Genomic DNA, 21,625 nt, shown 5'->3' on the forward strand with positions numbered 1-21,625 from the left:
TTCAGATTTAAAGGTTAGTTTCCACTATAAAATTTCCAACAGTAATATTTCAGTCATTTAAATGAATATCCTTCCTTCCTGCTCCCCACATTCTGCCAATTTAGGGGTTCCATTTTTTTTTATAATACTCAGAACAGAGAAATTTTGTTTTAAGGGAAGTGCAAGAAGTTCCTCATAATTGAAATAGTGGAATTACCAATTCAAAGAAACAAAATTAATTTAATTTCCTCAAGGCATCATCCACAGCTGACTGAATTAACAGAGTGTATCATTAATTTTAGAGAATTTTATATGAACCATCAGATTAGTGATTCTACAACACAATCACAAGTCTCTATGGTTTCAAAAGTCAATGGAAATGCTCAGATCTGAGCATTACAGTAGATTCATCATAATAGATCACAAAGGGTTCAGCAGCAATTTTGTAAACATTTTTTTAACCTTCTCAAATAGAGCAAAATATTATAACATTAAGATAGTAAAAGTAATGTTCTAAGAAATTCCAAAATAAAATCGCATTAATGAGTGCAACTAGAATTTGGGATTCTGATATAACTTACAAGTGTTTCGACAATGCTATATCACTTATTCTTCAATTGCAGCTTCTTATTATATTTGTACAAAACACAGAAATATTTTTACGTCACATTTTCTGAAGAAGTGTTTCAGAGAGAGGTTTTACAGAATACTATCACTAGATTTTGTGTAATTTTTTTTCCAGTCTGGTTATACATAATATTGGAAGGAGCGACTAATCTATGAGTTAAAAAGTCTAAAATACATTTTAAAAAGATTTTCTATGCATAATGATGATAAAATATTAGTAACTTAGAATGCATATATCACCTATTAACTACATGCACCCAAAAAATACCAGGTTTTGTTTTGTTTTTTTTTTTTTGAAACAATGATTTATTAAAACTTAATTGTATAAAAAAAAAAAATCTAGAAAATTGGGGGAAGTTGTAGTGGAAAAAAACTCCCAACAACCCAAAACTCCAAACCCAGCAATTTCCCAAATTGCTCTAACCTAATTACAGGGCTTGAGAGCTTAACGGGGGGCATAGGCTAGTGTTTCCTGAACTGTACTGTGTGTTTCTTTATAAAGCTGCATAGGAAATGCTTTAGGAAATGTAATTTGTTTCTGAAGTGAAGCAGCACAGGAGTTCGAGTGTGTCTGCACTCGAGCTAATGAGAACAACAACGTTAACTGGAAGAGAAGGACTCAGCTGGGAGAGTCTCCCAACATTTCCTACCCTGTTTTATACCCACACAAACCATTACAAATGTCATTTAGAGATCCCAGTGCAGGCTCAGTAAGATGGTCTGGGCTTGAGCGTCTGTTCAAAGAAGGGAGGTTAAGGTAAATGAGCTTGAAAAAACACCTAATTGTTGTCTTCAACTCTAAAATAAAGCAGTACTGAGAAGACAGTCAGACTCTTCTAAGGGATACACAATGAAGGACAATAGGCACAAGTTGCACAGAGGAAGTGAAGAGATTTTCACTTAGAGTTTAGAGATTTTCAAAATTCAACCTGGCAAGTCCTGTAGACATCTGATCTAACTTAGAAATTAGCCTAGCTTTGAAGTCAAGGTGGGCTGTATGGCCTCCACAACACCTTTCCAACCTGATTTTTTTGTGATCTGTGATGACTGCGGAGTTTACAGAGGAAATGTTTTCAAAACATTATACAGACATCAACATCTTAATGGATATACTGCTATGATGCTGTGTAAGGAGTGAAATACTAGGAACTTCAATATTTAGTTTAATTTAATTAAAGCTTTGATGTCCCATAACTGCGGAGTGTCTGAGATAAAAATACCCTCCAGAAAAGCCATTTGCTTTTTGACATATATGTATGTGTGTCTGTGTGTACACATATGGTAAAAATGCTACTTCTCTAACATTGTCAAAACTTCTTGTTTTCCATCATGAGTTTTTGGGCCAATGATGAAGAAACAGGAAGAAAAGAGATAAAATGTGTTCATCTTCCTAGATTGTCATTCCTCAGACAAGCAATCCTCAAACAGGCTGTAAGAACATAAGGACTGAGAGCAGCCTACGCTACCACTGTCACTAGAATCACTTTTACTGCCTAAAGAAATATCTGAAGGCATAACAATAAAATTCTGTATACTACAGTGTGTCTGATCAAATGGCCTAAGCACAAAGTCACTTATTCCATTCCATTCTTCCTAGAAGATCATGATATTGCTGCTGTTGTTTATAACTTAGGAATCATAAAAGGAGCATCAATATAATGTAAGTGATTAACCCAGACAGTAAAATTTCTAAAAGACAGTAATTGCTTCTAATGTCAACTCAGACAAGAAGCATAATTTTATTTCACTGTTGACCTCTTACATTGTATATATACAGCAAAAACACAGCTATGAAGGAAGTCACAGAAAATGTATTCCAGAAACAAATGAAGTAAATATTATCTCCAAACTACCTTATGACTTCCTGAGTCTTATGTCATTGTGTTTTAATAATGCTATACAGCAGCCCAAAATAAAGACTCTGTCTTGATATAATTTTCCCTACGTTAAACTTAAATTTTAGGTGGGTAATTCTCCTTCTGATTCTCTCCATCCATCACCCTTCCTGACTATCTTTTCACCTCTGGCAACTGCTGACTGTCTAAATCAAGGAGTTATCCAAACTTAGAGAAATCAAACCTGTTAAACTTCTCATCCCACACACACACTAAAGAAATCCTCAGCATATAATCCTCCTTCAGACCCTCCTCCATCCTGGTTATTAAATTTCAAACCCTGCCTTCACTCTCAGTTGATGGCTTGGCCATGATGCCCCAGGGAAAAGGCTTGCCAGGCAGTGTAAGAGCACCAGCACACTCGCTGCTTGAGCTGGATTTGGCACCAGCAAACAGCTTGCAAAGTGAGTAAGGTGAGATAATCAAAGCTGTATTTTGATAGGAACCACTTAGATTGGATGAGAGAGAGAGTGTGTGAGAAAGACCAGCTGGGAAACAGAAGTAGGGTTTAGCAAGAAGATTAGAGGGAAGATATGGACAGATGGGGAATGTGAACAGAAATTGAACTAAGACCCGAATTCATGATGTACAAAATGCATGAAGTTCTGAAGGAGAGCCAAAAGGCAGGCTTCCTCTGCAGTCTCACACCAAGGGAGAAATTTCAGGCTCTGCATCAAAATTTCACGATGTCTAAGCCATATCTTGTGACAGACTTACCCCTGTATTTGGAGTTTCTAAAGAGATGACTTAGGCAGCACAGCACTAACCAACCTGGCTACTGTTAATTCCTCCCTCATATCTTCATTTTAAATGCGGGGACTGCAAGCACTTACAATGCCATTATGGATTCCACTCCCTGAGCTGAACATTGCAGCAGGTAAATCCCTTTTTTTTTTAACCAGAGTTCAGCTACTTCTTGGTAAAAAAATTGAAAGTTATTTTGTGAAATTGAACAGAGAAGATAAGCACAAATGAAAAATTTGCTCTCCCCAAGTGAGCTTTGAGAACTGTTGACAGGAAACTTCTTAAATTCTGAATTGGCATCAGCAGAGTCAACATTGTCCTGTAAATAACAAGTTTGTCTGCACTATGATGCCCATCTATCAGCAGCCATTCATCTTAAAAGCATGCTGAAGAGACCAGAAAATAGTGGAAATACTTGTTATAATGACGTTTCAGTGGATTAAATAAAAGTAATTTAAAATTAATATTTTTAAATATTTTTGTTTAATTGAGCTTTAGCACCTAGAAAACAATCTATAAACTTAACTTTAACTGAATCATAACTTTTTCTGTGCAGAACTGGTAAAAGGTAACCAGTACATAATTAAGAAATTCACTGTGTTGAGAGAAAAAACAGGAAATAAGAACCCAGAAGAATCAGAAGACAGGGTGACCATGGGACCAAAAGTAGTCTCAATCATCTAGAACCTTACTGTAGTCATTTGAGAAATGAGTGGGACTAATCTTATTCTAAAGTAAAACCATAAAATAAGTGGATTAACTACTGTTCCCTTGGAATACTTCTGCCTGCAGATTATAAGAGGAATATACAGTGACCAGATCAGGTGGGATTTTTTCACCACCAATATCTAACGTTAAACATGTTATTTCCAATCCTTCATATCTTAGGCTATGTTGTGTCAGCCAAGGAGGACAAGAGACTTTCAGGCTTCAGAAGAGAAATGGATGGAGAAAAGTGAAATAGGGAGTAAATGCCACTTCAGCTAAGGGGTGGAAGGCACAAAATAGGGGACATTTAGGCTATTTGATTATGCCTGTCTCAGCTCCCCATCTTTTAAATGAATACTGCGTCACTGCAGTCACCCATATTATAGACAGGGCCATATATATCTGAGTGGTTTGTTTACTCAGCACTCCGTGGCAAATGCGGTATTGATACAAATTAACAGCAAAGATGTGCATGATATGTCAGAAGAGCCATAAATACTGAAGAAAGTTGTATTTAATTTTAGAATTTAATTTTTAAACATCATTTTATTACTCATAGCGCTCAAGATATTCTTGGCTTAGAAAGGAAATCAGTCATGTAAGTTATCTAACCCTTTATGGTACTCCCAATATTTAGATGTAACACAGTTTCACTAAAATACATCAGTTCTAAGGCATCTGTGCTATTGCAGTTATAAAGTTCATATCTACTAAATTTCCCAGGCCACAGATTGAGATAATCAATCCTGTATCTCTATTGGATGTAAAGAGTGATTAATATTTGTCCTATTTAAAATAATGTTTAACACAGTGAAAGACTTATCTTGTCCAGCTTTGGTCTTCTTTCTAGATCAACACAGCCAGATCCTTCAGACAGCTAACCAACATTGTCTAAATCTTTTATCCTTTCTCTTATGTTCAACTTTGAAACATCTCATCCTCTAAGTCTTCAGTGGTGCTCAGCTAAACTGCATTTAGTATTAAAGCTGAAGTCTCACCAGCCACTGAGCAGGGCAGAATAACTGCAAGACATCTTCTACACAGGCACCACTTGTCAATATTTCCCAGAACACCACTACCTTTCCTGCAAGCACTTGATATTTTTAACTCATATTACATCTGAACATTTACTGCTACACTGGACCATTTTCACTTCTGCTATTGTCTAATCAGCAATATTCCTGTTTTGTTTTGTTTTTGGGGTTTTTTTTGTCTTTACCTGTAGTGTCTGTATCATTATTGATATTTTGGAACACTGCTCTGAATTGCAATTTTGCTTTCCAAAGTAATTGTATTTCCTGTATCAATCTAAAAATGCTATGAGTCATTTCTTCATACTTTAAATTGCAAATTGAATTATTAAAGAGTAAACCCTAGGACAAGTCCCTGTTTGATACACTTGAAACTGCTTTCCTGTTTGACAGTGACCATATTGACCTAAGATATTCGCTTCCAGCTGGCAGATAGAAAGAAAACTTCCATTTAGAAATCATCATTGAAAAAGAATTAGCTTAGCAATAATGTTGTGTTGGAGTAAGAATGTAAAAAGTGCAGCAGAAGGAACTATTTTTCCTAATATTTAATATAGAAATTTGATCTTGCAGCAACTATATGCAAAACTATGTGTCTATCTTAAAATTATTTTTAAGAAAATAATTTTATGAAATCACTGTCTCAGAAAAGCACTGCCTGATTAGAAGGATTTTGAGCCTCAGAACAAAAGTAAAGTTAGAACTAACTTAGGCAAGCCTTATTAATTTAAAAACTAAGAAACAAGCAAACAAACAGTTAGATGCTATTAGCACACATTGCATTTTGAAACACTGATAGCACAAGAGGATCTGGTCTAGCCAGTATTTCTACAGATAAATAGCAAAGCTTCAGAGATTTGGTATGAATCTATGAAGCTAATAATGCTGTGAAGAGTATTACAAACACAAACAGATCTAGCTCAAAGATTACTGGGCTACCTTCATGTCATCCTTTTGTAATTTTTATTTTTTGGGGTGATTATATAGGGTATATCTAGCTCAGCAAATATTTTTCATATTTTTCCTAAGGGAATAATATAGAGTTTTGAAATTTTTAGTATCTCATATGCTAAAAATAAGTTAGGAATTACTATAAGCAAATTTGTCTTCTTCAGGAGAAACTCAGTAAGAAGCTCTGTCCTAAGTGCAACTCAAGCAGGCTCAAATCTCAGCAGGGAAAACCAGTCCAAACCCATGACTGGCTCCTTTTGGACAAAAATGCAGTACAGCAGATAATTTACATCAGCTAATTTGATCTACTGTTCAGCTTCTAGTGCACCAAACAACTTGCTAATAAAGCAGAGATAGCACTTTCTTTCTAACAAAGTTTTTATAGACATTGTTATTTGCTCCTTTTGGAGAATGTACCTTTATTTTATCAGTATAGTTTTTAGAGCTTCAGTCAAAATGCTTATAAAACTGTAGACAGAATAAAATTCAGGAAACCAGAATTATCAGGAGGGCATGTGAAAGAAATCCTCTTTTTTATTCCAGTCAGACAATTCCACTGGTAGAACTTTTACCCTCCTATTCATGGTAACTGCAGTAATCTGTGACTTGAGAGGAGAGGAAGATCTGAAGCAAAACAGAGCTGAAGTAGTCCAAAATTTGTTCATGGGCATGTGCCCCTGTCTTTATTCTGAGCCTGCCTGGTTTCACTGTATAAATTTATATCCAGTATTTATTACTTTAAAACAAGGAACATGATATTTGCCTACTTCCACACCAAATATTCCAAGCAGATAAGACAGATAACCACGGTAACCAAGTCAACCAGAAATGAACATAAAGATTCTATTGTACCTCTGTTTTTCTTTGTCTTTCTGGAAGAGAAAAGACTGAGGGATGAGAATTGTGGCCAGGAATGGTTTTCTTAATGTCTGTATAAGAGCTGGCATGAGAGAAAAATGGATGAGCTGAAAGCAGGTGAGAAAAGGCCCAAGTGACATAAAACCAAGGCTCTTTGTCAACCTTGCCCTAAATCTCATACTTTATAAAAGATTGTTAAGGAAAAAGAGTGAACACTATAATGATTTTCTGTTATGCATGAATGTCCCTTGGTTGAATAGAGAAGGTGTGAAACCAATGAATACAAAAGTATCAGGCAGAAAAGACTGACCCAGTTAAATGTGCTTTAGAAAATAATGTTAGTATGACATGTTGCCTAAATGTGGGATATTCTGTCTCTTTGGAAGACCTGACAGATGGAAAAAAGATGCTTCACTTCAGCCACAAAAATGTTATTCCAAAGGATATATATATAGGAAGTACTTCACAGGAAACAGTAGCTTGAAATGTTAATAGGACTCTAAATTGTAAATAATTCAGACCATTGGTGGAAAAAAAAATAATCTTGCTAAAACCACATGGTTAAAGGAAAAGCTAGATAGGTCCTATTTTTTTTTACATAAGGATAAGATTGTTGAGAATTGTTTCTAAAAGTGACAGAGACTATCTTTGTAACTCAGCTCCCAATGAATTTGTTTGAAGCACACAAAGAAAGCATGTGACAATATTAAAGCACAAAAGAAAATTGGTGGGGAACATCTACACCTTCTCTGGATTGCTGGCCTGAATTCAGTCTCAAGACAAGGCTTCCCATCCATAAGCAAAGCATCAGCATTCAGGTCTAAGTGTAGGGCCTGTAAGACCTTAGTTGCTTCCAGGCATTCCTGCATGTTCAGTTCACAAACTGCATGAAAGCCATATGAATTATGCAAATCCAACTTCTCCCAGATCATTCTTTAGGATGGTTTATGCATGCTCAAAATGAAGGACCAGTTGCCACCAGTGTCTGGAGAATTTTCATTAAACCACAACCCAGCGATGTCACTTAGAAGCAAAGCAAAAAACTAAAATTTAATATAAAGAATTTAAAAATTTAGATAATACCAAAGATGGTTCCTCACTCAACACCCATCTGTGCTGAAACACGAATAGCAGCTGTTTCTGCAAAAGGTAATTATTCCTTTATATGGAAGTATAAGATTTTGCAGAAACCAAAATGTTATTCCCTTTTTCTGGGCTGAATCATAGAACTAAAATGGAAAATTAAAGGCATTGAATTATGCTTTTTGCAGTACAATGATGTACACCTATGTCTCAGACCAAAAATCACTTCTGAGTATTTTGGAGTTAGTAAAAGAAACAGAACAAAGTACCAACCCCTGCTAGCTGGAATAAAGCACAGATAACAAGAAACCAAGGGAAACACCTATGTCTTGTGCAGTAGAAGAACTATGTTACCTGACATTCTGGTATGACATTAAGAAATGAACCTACTTCCTGCTTCTGAGGAACCTAAGCAAGGAGAAATATCTACCTTCAAACAGGGTAATTATTCCTACCTTTTTCTCTCTATTCATTATCCATGGAGAATGAGAACTACAAGTCTGGTGATCAGTTTAGTCCTGAATAAACAAGCAAAACATCATGGATGTGATAGATGGAAGGTCTTAATTCTACTGGAAATGACTACCTTGTTTTCCCTTTTCAGTGTTGAGGTGTACAGCATGTCTGACACTGCAAAGGTCAGTTGTGGATGCCCCATCTCCCTGGAAATATTTAAAGTGGGATGGAGATTGGAGGAACCTGATGTAGTGAAAGGTGTAGGTGTCCCTGGTGGCAGGGAAAGTTTGAACTAGATGAGTTTTGAAGTACCTTCCACCTCACACCATTCTGTGATTCTGAGAAATCATGAAGTTTTAACCTTCTAGTTTTAAAGTTGAAAACCTTAGAATACCACAGAAAATGATACATAGCAATGTGTTAATAAAGCCATCTGAAATAAAATCCATTCCTAAAATCAGTATAATTCTGCTCTTAACGTAACAATAGAAGAAATCTTGCATTTCTTATGTAAATAAAGACACATTTTGGGGGAATTTTGCTTGAAATAATTTCTTTTTTTTTTTTTTTTTTTTAACTACATTATGACTTGATTTATTTTTGCCTTACAAGTATGGTAAATCACACCAGATAAAAATGTCAAGAAAAGTCTCTCGTAATAAACATATTGATAGGATTTACTCTAAGTGTTAAAGCTTAAATGTACAGTTTCTACCCTAAAGCTGACAGGCTGTTGACAGATGTGTCTTTGCATTAGTTTCACAAATACAAACACTTCTGCTGAGTCTGTGCATTGCTTAGATGTTTTATGTGTGTGACAGGTCATGTGCAAGAGCTTCTGCAATTTGCCTCATTTTAGCTGAACAGACATTTTGCATCCAAAGGCAAAAGGAAGACAACTCCCATCTTTGATTACACATATGCAATCTGTACAAGTGCCAAAGATGACTGTGACTGGCAAGTGACTTGATTCTGTGGCACACTGGTGTAAAGCTCTTCCTTAATTATGTTAGGTACTCACAATTTTTTTGTTGCTGCTGAATGGATGAATTGCAATCTTCACTTCCAGACTCTATTGGCAGCTCCTGGTGCTCTCATGGAAACCATTCCTACGACTATTCACTCTGTTGAACCCTACCATGCTGGACTACTCAACAGTTTAATGAAATAACTGCTGGGGAGCTCACTGCCACAGGGAGTGCAAGAGACACTAAGCTCACAGAACAGCAAAACTGGGTATCTTTGCAAAATGTCCATTCCAGTGGGTGGCTTTCACAACTTTTTGTGGTGCTGACAAGATACAATTCCTAATTTTTTCTTGACTCAGCTGTGCTTGATTGCTAATATATATCACTACTGGACAGCACAGAAGCACTACAAAGGGGATAGAGTGGCAAGCAATATTTTTTGTTTGGATGAATAGGAAGGCATCATCTATATTCTTTCTAGTGTTGACATAGAGACAATGACTATAACAGACAAGCAAGTGGAATTGTAACATAACCACACAGCTTGTTGTCGAAAAATTAAACATGCCACTACTGAAAATAATGTTACCTGGATTTTTTAATTATGTTTAATTATGATTAGCTAGCAGGTTACTTTTCAGTCTTTCACTTATACTAGATAAGATAAAATGTTCTAATAATTTTCTTTACAAGCTGCATTAAAGAAGAAAGTCATATTTAAAGCAACAGTTCTAAGACATATTTAATCATTGTAGTCAGTCTCCATAACAACTTCCCCTGAAATGCTGTAAAAAAACCATTTGCCATTGGAAGACTGATGAAAGGGTATTGTCTGAAGGACAAGCAATCATTTAATTGTAAATCTTCAAAAGAGATCAGTTTTATTCCTTTTTAGTCTCACTAATTGTGTAAGGATCAACCTTTTTGCTCAACTGTCATGAAAAAACTGCCTGTGAATCATATACATGAATACATGAACACCTTTTTCACCTGCAATGTTTATGAATGCAGACAAAGACATAACCCTGATTCATGAACTATTAAAAAAGTGATGGGATATTCATCCATGCAAAAAATATTCATATACACATTCAATTTCCTTAAGGTAGTGAAAGATCAATCTTTCATTTCAATTGAATTCTTTTATGTTCAGCTCTAGTAAATTCACTTTTTCAGAGTGAGCTGTTTTATAAGTTTTTCTGTACTGAACTTCACTCTTTTGAATGTGACATAACTGTCCCCTCCTATCTTTCCTTTTTTTAACTAGGAAATTAGGAACTCTGTGTCAGGAGGCACAAAAGCCTACACAGAGAATTAACAAAGACCTTAGCTGTTGTGGGCACTGTACATAAAAGGAATGAATAAAAAACTGTCCCAGTGCCAAAAATATTTCAAAGTTAAGGCAGCATCTTACTTCCACACTTAGAAGGATAAGCCAAATGTCCTATATTTAAACTTAAGTATAACAACACCATGTGGCTCTAACAACAGAGGTGTACAGTTGAAAAATGTCAACAAGTTTTACACTTTGCCAACAATAACACTGTGTGTGTGTTTTCACAGAAGTTTTGAATGTGATAAAATGTATGAAAGAAATTACTGTCCAGTCTTTTCCGTGCTTCAAGATGATACAGCCCTAAACCCATGGTATAAACAAATGGACATGCTGGAGGGAATACTGTGAGTCTTGTGGTGGAAACTAGATAATTTAGATTTTGTACTGTAGAACTCTTCTTCATAACATAACTGAATAATTGAGAACTGAAACTGATATAGAAACTGCAAAAGCAATGTATGCCCCTGTTTCCAGATGCTGATGAGGTCAGTTGATTACATTCTTCAAGGATCACTGTAAATATTTTCTTTCTTGTTGGCCATGTGCCTTTTCTTCCTTTAAACTTCATGCACCTCACTTCAGCATAAGCTAAGTGGACCTCAGACACATTATGAACCAAACTCCATCCGAGAGCAACAAGCTTAATGCTTAACATATCATCAAAGCTGAAGTCAGCCATGATCGTCATGAGAAGTTTACAAAGCAGCTTCCTCACCCTCTACTGCATGGCCACTTTATATTCATGGAAGTTTTTTTAATTTCCTTGTGCTTGTCTACTTGCACCCTACCTTCCATAAAAATGTCCCACTCCTTTATTTAGGCTGCAACTATTTTGAGACATCGAGACATGGGCTATTTGCTATCTGATAGCTGCACACTAGTGAAAACCATATAGCTCATTGCTGTTTGGGTTCATGTTGGTACAAAAAGAAACAATGGTGTACAAGCTCTTTGTTTTCATGTCTCATTAAAAAATAATGCATATGTTCAAACTCTACTGCAAAGACCTTTAAACAATGAATTGTTTATAGAATTCATCGTCCATCATAGAAGGATACAATTTATATCAAATATATATGTCTATTTGTGAAATAAATGAATTGAATAATTCGTTCTCAGAAATAGTTTTACTGTACTTTTACAATTATAATATTTTACAGTATTATACCTACTCTCCAATATTAAGTAGGACCCAACAATTTCTCACAATCCATGAGCAATGTTCTTTAAGATGCTGTTCCAAATCCTCTACATAAACTTTAGTGCTCATGCTAGTTTCCCCCACTTTGCTTTTTGTTCATTAGCAAATGATGTTTATATGGAGTGACAATGCCATAACTATGGCTTATCCTTCAAACTTCCAAGTACTGTTTTCCAAGCAGTAACAGAATGGGAAGCATTTAATACTGCACAAATGCGTGAAGCTGCAGGAACTCTTTACTGTGGGAGCCTTGGAGGGTATAACCAGATAATGCTGCATTTGAAAGCCACCACAAATTACCAAACAGAGAGAACAAACCCACTTTATCCTATCCAGTCTGTACTAATCACTGGCATTTACAGATAACTGAACATAAAAGATAAATATTGCTGAATGGCAACTCTTCCAGAGTTCTGAAAAGATACTGACGCATCAACTGACAGAAGGGAATGGTCTCAGATAAAAGGACAGCCAAGAACATATTATATTATAAAGGTACCTCTTTTTTTTTTTTTTTTTGCCAAGAATTATTCCTCTTATTCATAAATATCAATTGGATACCCAAATATGAAATCTTACTTTTCAAGGAAAAGAAATACTGCAGAAATGAAAATTTTGATTCTACTGATGTCAGCCTCCTCTGACCTCTATAAAAAACAGCCCTCAAAACTTGCATAACTTCCTGATAATCCTCCTTATCCAAAACAAACAAACTAAAAATGGATTTTTGATATGAGACCTTTTAGTTTGGGAAAGATAAAAGACGTACACACTGGGAGAGAAGATTATCCACAGAATCACACATGGTTAAGAAACCTCATGAGGATCAAAAGGACAACTAACTAAGGCAATTATAAATCTGGTGTTATCTGCCTCTCAAAAGGCACATGCAGTAATTTCAAGGTAAATGCACTACAGACGTGCTACAGTAACTGGATGTTGTATGATTAGAAAAGAAATGCTTTCAATTTTCTGAAGCATTGTCAGTAACCCCTACTCTGGCAATGAATTGCCATATAAAACACAAAATGCCACCCAAATTCTGAAAATGAACTTCTTGTGTTACTTCCTGAATATTAGTAATATGGGCTTCTATGTTTCCTGGCAATGCAGTGAATGAACTAACCATTGCTTTAGACAGCAGATATTCCTCTTGACTTTTCAGAATTGTGTGCAAAAAGACTACATACACATGTGTTGGAAATGAGTGTGTATGTCCTCATGCTGTACTGGTAGCTGTAGAATTGCATATTATAAAAAAAAAAAAAAAGCAAGCAAATACTTCTTACCATAAAACCCTCAGTGTACTGAAACTGAGCTCTGGAACTGTCTTCTGCTGTGGGACTCAGGGGCTTAGGATCAGACATAGAGCGTTGCATCATCTTTGCTGTCTTTGGGCTTGATGGAGGAACCTTGGCCATGTCAGCATGCAGCATCTTCTGAGGGCTGATGTCATCAGTCATGGGTTTTTCATAAGGTACAAATGCTGACTCTATAACTTTGCTTGGTGAAACGGGTGAAATGGGTGAATAGAGAACTTTGGGAGATTTGGGAGGGGAAGGGACTACCTGCAATGTGGAATCTGGACGAAGGTGGGATGTGTATCCTATCTCTAATGGTGTTGGACGTTTTTTATCTTTCTGAGGAGATGAAGCTGAAAGATACTGGGGACTTTGAGTGTCTGATGCTGTCTCTGTTTGACATCCCAGACTTTCTCCTTTATATGTCTTTTCTGGAGCTGAAATATGCTTTATGATTTCAACCTTAGCATCCCATCGGGCCCTGATTGAAGGTGTTCTTATTGTTCCTACAGGTTCTGTTTGTACAGAAATCTCTGCCACTGTCTGAACTGCGATACTAGATACCTTGGAGAATGGTTTGGCTTTGTCTGCCTCAGTGGTGCTCTCACTGTATTTCCCTACACGAGGTTTCCTTCTGGATCTGCTGGAAAGATCCCATTCATCTTGATCTTCATCATCCGTCTGAACACTTGTATCAACACTCTTCTTAGTTCTCCGTCTCCTGTTGGTGTAACCTCTTTCTGCTCCATCTTCATCATCAGTTTGCACTCCACTGTCCACTATTTTTTTGAAACACCGGGGCTCTTCTTCCAAGGTCTCCTCAAACTCCTCATAGGGACCACGTAATTTTGGCATAGAACTTCGCTTTTTCAATTGCTTCTCCTCTCTAACATCAATATCCTTAAGAGACATTTCAGAAACTGAGCTCAGTATACCAGACCTGGGTATGTATTGGGTAATGCCATCAGACTGAACTGTATACCATGCTTGACTTTGTGGAATTTCAATACCCAGCACTCCTGAAGCTGAAGTGGTTGTGTCATCAGTAGGCCAAAATTTGCCATTTTCTGTGCTTGCATACTGTCCTTCCAAAAGTGTTTGATCAGTGGTAGTTTGTGGTGACACGGTTCCTGAAGGGTCATAACCATACTGATATATTTGACGAAGTTTTTGCTCCTCTAACTGCTGGTGGAGCTGTTGTTGAAGTTGTTGGAATTGTTCAAGCTGCAACTGCTGCTGGGCTAATGTCTCTTGTCTCATCATAAACTGAGCTTGTCGTTCCTCCTCCTGTTGGAATAAGAGATGATGTTTCATGGATTGCAACTCCTCGAGCTTTTTTTGCACCATAAACTTTTCTTGTTCCCTAAATCTTTGAATTTCTTGACGTTCCCATTCCAACTCTTCTGCAAAGCGCTGCTGCTTAATTTTCTCAAGCTCAAGAAGTTCCCGCTCCAAATCAAGCTGCTGCTGTTTGCCTTCTTCAGGAGCAATGAGAAGGGCAACCTCATCATCAATTACATCTGTATAAGCTTCAGATGCTGTCGTTAAAGCAGGTATCAAGCTGGTTGGCTCAGTGGTAATAGTTTCTATAGAATGAGGTGGTAACCCCGTCTCCATACCAATGGCAGTAATTGCTTTATCTTTTTCAGCTGCCACAGTTGTCAAGAAACTATATGATCTTGGGAGTGGTTGAGTCTGTTGCAAAGTTGATAAAGAGGGCACTGAGTCAACTGTTTGGAGAGTAGGTAGATCTCTGACACTTGTACTGAAAATAGAACCAGGTTGTGTGGTGATGGCAAATGTGGATGGGACTGGAGTTGCTACTGAAGAATAAACAACACCGTTGGATGATCTTAAAACACTTCCAACGCCAAACTGGGAACCCACAGAGGACACCATTCTTGCTTGGGAATACTGTGGTGTACTGAGCCCGAGGCCAGAAATCTGCCGAGTCTCTGGATATGGACCTGTAGTCTTGCTTGAGTAATCCATAACCTCACCTGAAATTACAGGGCAAAGTTACAGTCCAGTCCCACAAAAGAATGCTGCTTTGCGGATTCTGAAAGTCATCCCATCTTGATGAAATAAATGGGAAGGGAAAACTGCATGCAAATCTTCAGGTTAATGATCTATCTTAGATGTGAAGGAAACAGCATTTCTGAACATGCAGGCACATGCAGGCACCTCTGTGCAAACACATACGTAAAATGAAGAAATGAAAAACACGTGTAATCCGGAATAATTTGTCACACTGTCCAAAAGAAAACAAAATAACAGAAGAAGGGAAAAAACAATAAAAAATTATCCTGAAATGAGGTGAGGAACATCAAAATTATATTTCAAAGAAAGATCAGCTGCTGTGTCATACTGACCTGTAGTTACTCTTCCAGAAGTAAGATCTACTGCTGTATCAGTTGCCCCAACTCGATAATCAAAGCTATTCTTGCTTCTGTATGCAAATAGTCCAGCTTCTGATAAATTTGTGTCAGACATAGATGGTTTCATACCTCCAATTCCTCGGTAACCATATGACCCTGAACGATCATACTGGTAATGGTCATCTCTGTAGCCAAAGCGATCTTCAGGAAGTGTAGTAGAAGGCTGCTGTGCTGTACAGCTCCTACCAAATGGCAATTTATAAACCATATCACAGCAGACAGCTCTTCTCCCTGCAGTCAGATCTACGGGCTTTTCATCATCTTCTATTACTGTTGTTATGATACCTGAAGCAGTTTCGTCCATTGTTACTACTGTTCTGTGGGATTTCGTAGTGCTAAGGTCAACTGCTCCACTCTCTGCTGGCTCCTGAGAAGTGGAGAGATCAGTCCAACCATTTGTAACCCCAACAGGTGGTACAGTAACAGGCTTTGTAGTAGCCCATGTCACTGCCTGTGTTGAAGTACCTAGTGATAAATTTATTGGCACTTCATCTCTACCTACAGAGAAAGCCTGGCTGCCTGTTACTCTGTATGCAGGCTCAAAATGTTTTGATGTTGTTAGCTGAAGTGGCGTTGTCATTGCATGTCCCAGATCCACAAGGCTGTCTGTGCTGGTGGTGTAGCTCACAGTGGCAGTGCAAGTCATCACAGTTACTGTCTCAGTGACTGCAGGCAGAGAAGTATCAGCAACACATGCAGTGCTAAGATTTATTATGGATGGCTGGACAGTACTTACTGGCCGTCCACCTGTGTCACTCACTGGCATTTGCCTTCTTACATCCATGGAAACAGCAGAGAGATCCATACAGCTGTCCCTCATTTCAATGTCCATCTTAGTTAAAGTGCGAAGATCGATGACGTCACCCAAAGGATGGAATCTTCCATTCTCTCTGTATCTGGGTTGGTCTACAATATGTAGTGGCTCTGGAGGTATAGTAATAGCAACACTACCTAAACCATAACCAGGCACTGGACCCTTAACCACAGACACTGTGGTCTTAGTTATGCCTGTTGTTACTACTTCTGGTTTTGAACTAGGTATTTTTCCAAAAGCTGATTGTGTTGTCACAGGAATAGCTTGCAGTGCACCTGAAATATACATACTCTGACCTGCCATACTTTGAATATCCATAGTTTTCATGGATGTAGTAAAAACTGGTTGCATAGGTTGGGGAATCTGTTCTTTAGAAGGTGCTTCTAAAGGCCAGCTGGTAACAGCCTGGCTAGTTATAGCTTCAGTGGGAGTTCCAGGCTCAGATGGCAATGTGATGACAACATAGGTTTCCTGTGAGGGTTTTGCCAACCTTGGTGAAGATTTGTTAGAGTGTGGAGACAAAGGGGAAGTGGGAGACGGTATTTTGTATTCAGCTGTGGTTACCAAATTCAGAGTCATACTTGAAGTCAGTGACAAGCTTACTGGTTTGGGCTGTGTTTCTGCTGGCTTATGAACAGCAATTGGGAGTGGAGGAATTGCTGGTTTTGGAGCAATTGGAGGTTTAGTTACTTCAGGTGGCCTGTGACTGAAAACAAGCCCTGCTGGAATGGAGGATGGTTTGGGTGGTACAGGAGGTGGTGTTGGGGTATATGCTTTAGTGATAGGTACCACATGATCCTTTACTACAGCTGTGGACTCTAGTGTTGGAACACTTGCAACTGGAGGTACCACTGTGGGAGCTGTTGCTGCTGGAGCCTTAATCTGTGACTTCTTTTTGGGATAAATGGCTGGCTTGGGTAAAATAGGTGGTGGTGGTAATGGTGGTGGTGGAGGAGGTGGTGGAGGAGGAGGAGGTGGGGGTGGAGAAGGATGAGCAGGAGAATCCAATGAAGAGCTTCTAAAAAGAGAGAATACTTTGGCTGAAACTGCAGGAGCTGAGGAAGGCACAGAGACCATGCTGGTCTTACTTACAACACTGTGAGTGAGAACAGAAGATGTTTCTGATGCAGGCTCTGTAACTGGTGCTGGTGCTATACATACAGGTGGTTGCTCAGATGCAGCATTAGTCAAATCAATCCTTGTCATATCAACACCCAATTCTTTGTGAGGCTCTTCATGATGAATTTTGACACTGTCAGCCTCTACTGTACTTTTAATTTTTCTAGCTGCTTCCTTCTCTGCTTTGGAGGTATCAAAGGTAATGATGTCAGCTGCATATTCCTTGGATTTTGTAACTGTAGTTGCCACCGCTAAAGGTGCAGTTTCAGGCAAACAAACTGCAGTTTGCTCCACACTCTCTGCATCTGATTCAAGAGATGGTTTTTTAGTGGCTCCGGCAATAGATTCATAAGGCATGGTCACTTCAGAGTACTCTTTTGCAGATGTTAAGGGAACCTGTGTTACTATCCTGATACCTTCAGCATCTGCTTGTTTACTTACACCATCTGTTGGACCTACAAAACCTGTGGTTGCACTATCTATGGGTGAGGAACTATCTGTGGTAGAAACTGAAGATGTAGATGATGTTAAGGAAGCTGTATCAGAAGGTAAAACTGATGCAGCACCTTCCGATGTCTCAGAGTATGTCAATATTGATGTTTCATGAGAAATTATTTCTTGAATTTCTCTGGCATAATCTGTTAAGTATTCATCTTCAATTTCCTCTGCTGTAAAATGCTGTGTTATTTTAACATCTGGAATAGAAAGTGTTGTGCTACTGACAGGTGATACATCTGAGATTGCTGAAGTAGTGCTTGATGTTAAAGATGTACTATCCATTATTTCTCCACCACCAGATACCTTTGTATCAGATGTGGGAATGAAATCTGAAGCTGGTTGTGTTGGACTAGACCCTGGGGTTAACTGCATTTTCTGCCTTTTCATAAGCTCTTCATAAGCAGCTTCTGCATCTAACAAATGCTTTTCCTCAATGGTGGAAGTTACTGTGCTGTCTAATACAACTATTTCATGACTTTCTGGGATAATGTAAGAACTAGAAACTATATCTTCTTGAGGCACAATAGTATGTAAAGTCTCAACACTAAAGTAGTCTTTCTCTAGATCACTAATTTTCTGTGGTTCATCAAAGACCTGTTCTGATGCTCTTGTTTTTTTCTCTTTTCCTCTCTGTTGTATATACTCACTGCTCTCATCTTGTCTCATAACAAGACTAGTATCAATAGTTCCATTGTAAGTATCCTCTATTAAAGATTCATAAATATAATCCTCTATTAGCATTCCACCATATAAAGATTCTTTTTCAAATACTTCATCTTTTTCATTTGACATTTGAAATGATTTGGACTTATGCATCATCTCCTCATATACCTCTTCAGCACTTTTCAATATCTTTTGACTCTCTTCTTTTGGGAGTCCAGTTGGTTGTTCATCTGTTGGTGAGTATAAAGAGACAGCAGTAGGCAATTTGTAAACTTTTTGTACTTCTATTATTTTTTCTGGGCTGATTTCAAAACCTTCAGGTTCTGACTCAATGCTAGGTGAATATTCAGAACAAGAAGATCTGTGCAGCTCTTCCATTTCTGCGGCCTGTCGTAATTCTTCTGTTGGAGATGCGTCTTCAATGGGAGAAAGATTACTTGGTGGGGTCTTTGGACGTTCCCTTCGTCTCTGGGCTCTGAGTTCATCCTTGTCTTTTTTAGATTTTTTGCTAGAACTTTTTCTTTGCTGCTGTTCTAATTCACGTTGTTTCTCTTGTTCCTTTAGAAGTTCTTCCTCTTCCCGTAGTTCTTCTTCTTCTGAAGAATCTTCAATCGTGGGAAGAAGAGGACCATGTGTCCGATGCCTTGCTTTGCGCTGTTGTTTGCTCTCCCCTCCGAGTTTTTTGTGACTAGGACTACTGTCACTGTCTTCGTCAAGTGATGACACTGAAGTAGGAGATGTACCTGGTGTGAAACTAGAAGCATGTAAACTAGAAGATCCTTCTCCTCTAGATCTATCTTCTGGTGAATCTGTAAGACTCTCCATCTCTAGCTCAGGCTCTTCATCAAAATATAAAACACCTTTTTGTGGTTCAGATACTTCAGAATATTTGTTTGTTATTGTACTATTTAGTTCTATTGTTTTGAAACGTCGAAGGCCTCCTCCTCCAGATACTGCAAGTTCTTCACTGTCTTGACTTTTACTTTCCCTGTATTTTGGCTCTGGGCTTTCATCAAAAGTCTCATCATCGTCATCATGCCATGAATGTCTTCTTCCTGCATCCTCATCATAGCCTGCACTACTTTTCCGTGCCATTCTTCTGTGTTTTCCAGCTATTCCTTTGGCTTTGCTTTTCACTTCTTCTTTCTTTTGGCTTTCAGCTGCACTGATCTCTTTAAGTTGATTTCTAATGAATTCATCATCATCAGAACCTGAAGCATCTTCATCAGCACTCATCTCTAAAATCTGTTTTCTAATGAAGTCTTCCTCATCACCTGATCCCTGGCTGTCATCTCGTTTGTACTCATCACTGCTTGAAGAACCAACACTAGTTCTTCTTTTTCTCCTTGGGACAGGTGAGTTTTCGCTCTCACTGCTGTCTTCAACAGAGTCATAGCGTTGTTGCCTTCTTGCTGACATGTCATCTCCTTCATGTTCTTCTTTGTAGTCTGCCTGGGAGGAGGCAGCTCCTTTGCCCTCTTCTGCAATGGTTCCTTCACCTTCTTTAATAGCTTTTAAGTCTTCCTCATCTGGACTGTAAGATTCTGGAGTGACGGGCAAAGGCTTTGTTTTAAGTTGATCCTTTGTCTGTTCACCATATGTTTCAGAAGGCTCTTTGCTTTTTGCAGATTTTTCATCAGAAAGAGTGCTTGCCTGAGCTTCTAAAATTGAGAGTACGGTACTTTCCAATTTAGCTAGATCTGAGGGGCTTGGTGGACTTTCTTGTGAAATAGTGTCTTTTTTACTAGTTTCTTTGAGTAAATTCTTTTCATCAGTGGGGATATGACTTGGAATTTCACCAAGTGAACTTGATATCCCATCAGAAGAATACCCGGTGTCACTCAGACCTTGTGGACTTTTCTGTTGCTGAGAGCTTGATGTGTCTGATTTGTCATCCTCCTTTTCCTAAAAAAATAAATACATAATGTGTGTGTATATACTTATATATAAATTCTTAATGTCTCCTGCCAATTAAAATGTGATTTTTTTTATCTAAAGGATGAGTTCATGCCTCAGATGAAGACTGAACACTAATTTTCCTATTCAAAGCTATTAGAATAATACAAAAAAGTTCCTCGAATTTTGATTTTTTGCATTGACTGTAACTATGCTTTGCATGGCTGTCCACACTGGCAACTGATTTGATTAGTTTCAAGATTTCTATTTTTCAATATAAAATTAAATTGTTTTAAGAGCACTTAGGAATGATAACCTGCCATTTGATCACACTTGCATGGGACAAGTTGCCCAGGGGTTTATTTATTTGAAGATTTTATTTACTATGTTTCAAAGCTGTCTACAATGGTTTTTGATACAAACTAATATAGCTTGAAAAATGTCAGCAAAATTTCTGCAGTCTGCTACTTTCTTTGCCCATTCAACATTTTATAATTGTCTAGAAATATGTCAGTCTTAAACTTTGCCCTCATGGTTTAATTTTGTTGGTTGAAATATTACACATTTCAAATTGCAACAGAATACACAGAGCACTGAAGCATGATTTAATGACATTTGGAATGTTGGCACATATTAGAATGTCTCCTACAGCTGGGCACCGGACAAATATTTGGCAAAGGACAAATATTTTTTGAGTACTTCACAAAAAAGTAGTTTTGTGGTAAATTAGTAGTGCAGAGTAAGCTGCTGGTAGGGCAGTGTAGTTGCAGGGCGGAAAGCACGATGGTCAGCCATTGGTTAAAGGAAGCAAGCACGGCAGGCATTCCTGACTGAGCATCAGAACCAATGTTTTCCTTCTCATCCCTACTGAAACATCCTTAGTCATTCCAGATTCTTCTACTTCATTCTGACTGACAAGCATCTGTATCTCTTTCTATAAGTAACAAAAATACTAAAAATACCCTACAGAAAGTATTTCTGCACCAGTTTCGCTCCTGCTTCTCACAGCTGTGAAATGCTCTGTACTTATGACAGTACCTCACTGTTCAGCTAAAACAC

General features: G+C 37.9%; 1 protein-coding gene across 1 annotated transcript in view; it reads right to left on the reverse strand.

The window, feature by feature from the left end:
• The window catches only part of PCLO (piccolo presynaptic cytomatrix protein), a 318,336-nt gene that overhangs the window by 151,743 nt on the left and 144,968 nt on the right, over positions 1 to 21,625 (reverse strand). Inside the window, exons 5-6 of the mRNA XM_041413394.1 lie at positions 15,511 to 20,575; positions 13,127 to 15,138 (exon numbers count right to left, since the gene is read on the reverse strand). Coding sequence (XP_041269328.1) covers positions 13,127 to 15,138; positions 15,511 to 20,575 — 7,077 coding nt within the window. The remainder of the gene's footprint in view (positions 1 to 13,126; positions 15,139 to 15,510; positions 20,576 to 21,625) is intronic.

Source organism: Onychostruthus taczanowskii, unplaced genomic scaffold, assembly GCF_017590055.1.
Source record: "Onychostruthus taczanowskii isolate IOZ18803 unplaced genomic scaffold, ASM1759005v1 scaffold41, whole genome shotgun sequence".
Classification (NCBI taxonomy): domain Eukaryota; kingdom Metazoa; phylum Chordata; class Aves; order Passeriformes; family Passeridae; genus Onychostruthus; species Onychostruthus taczanowskii.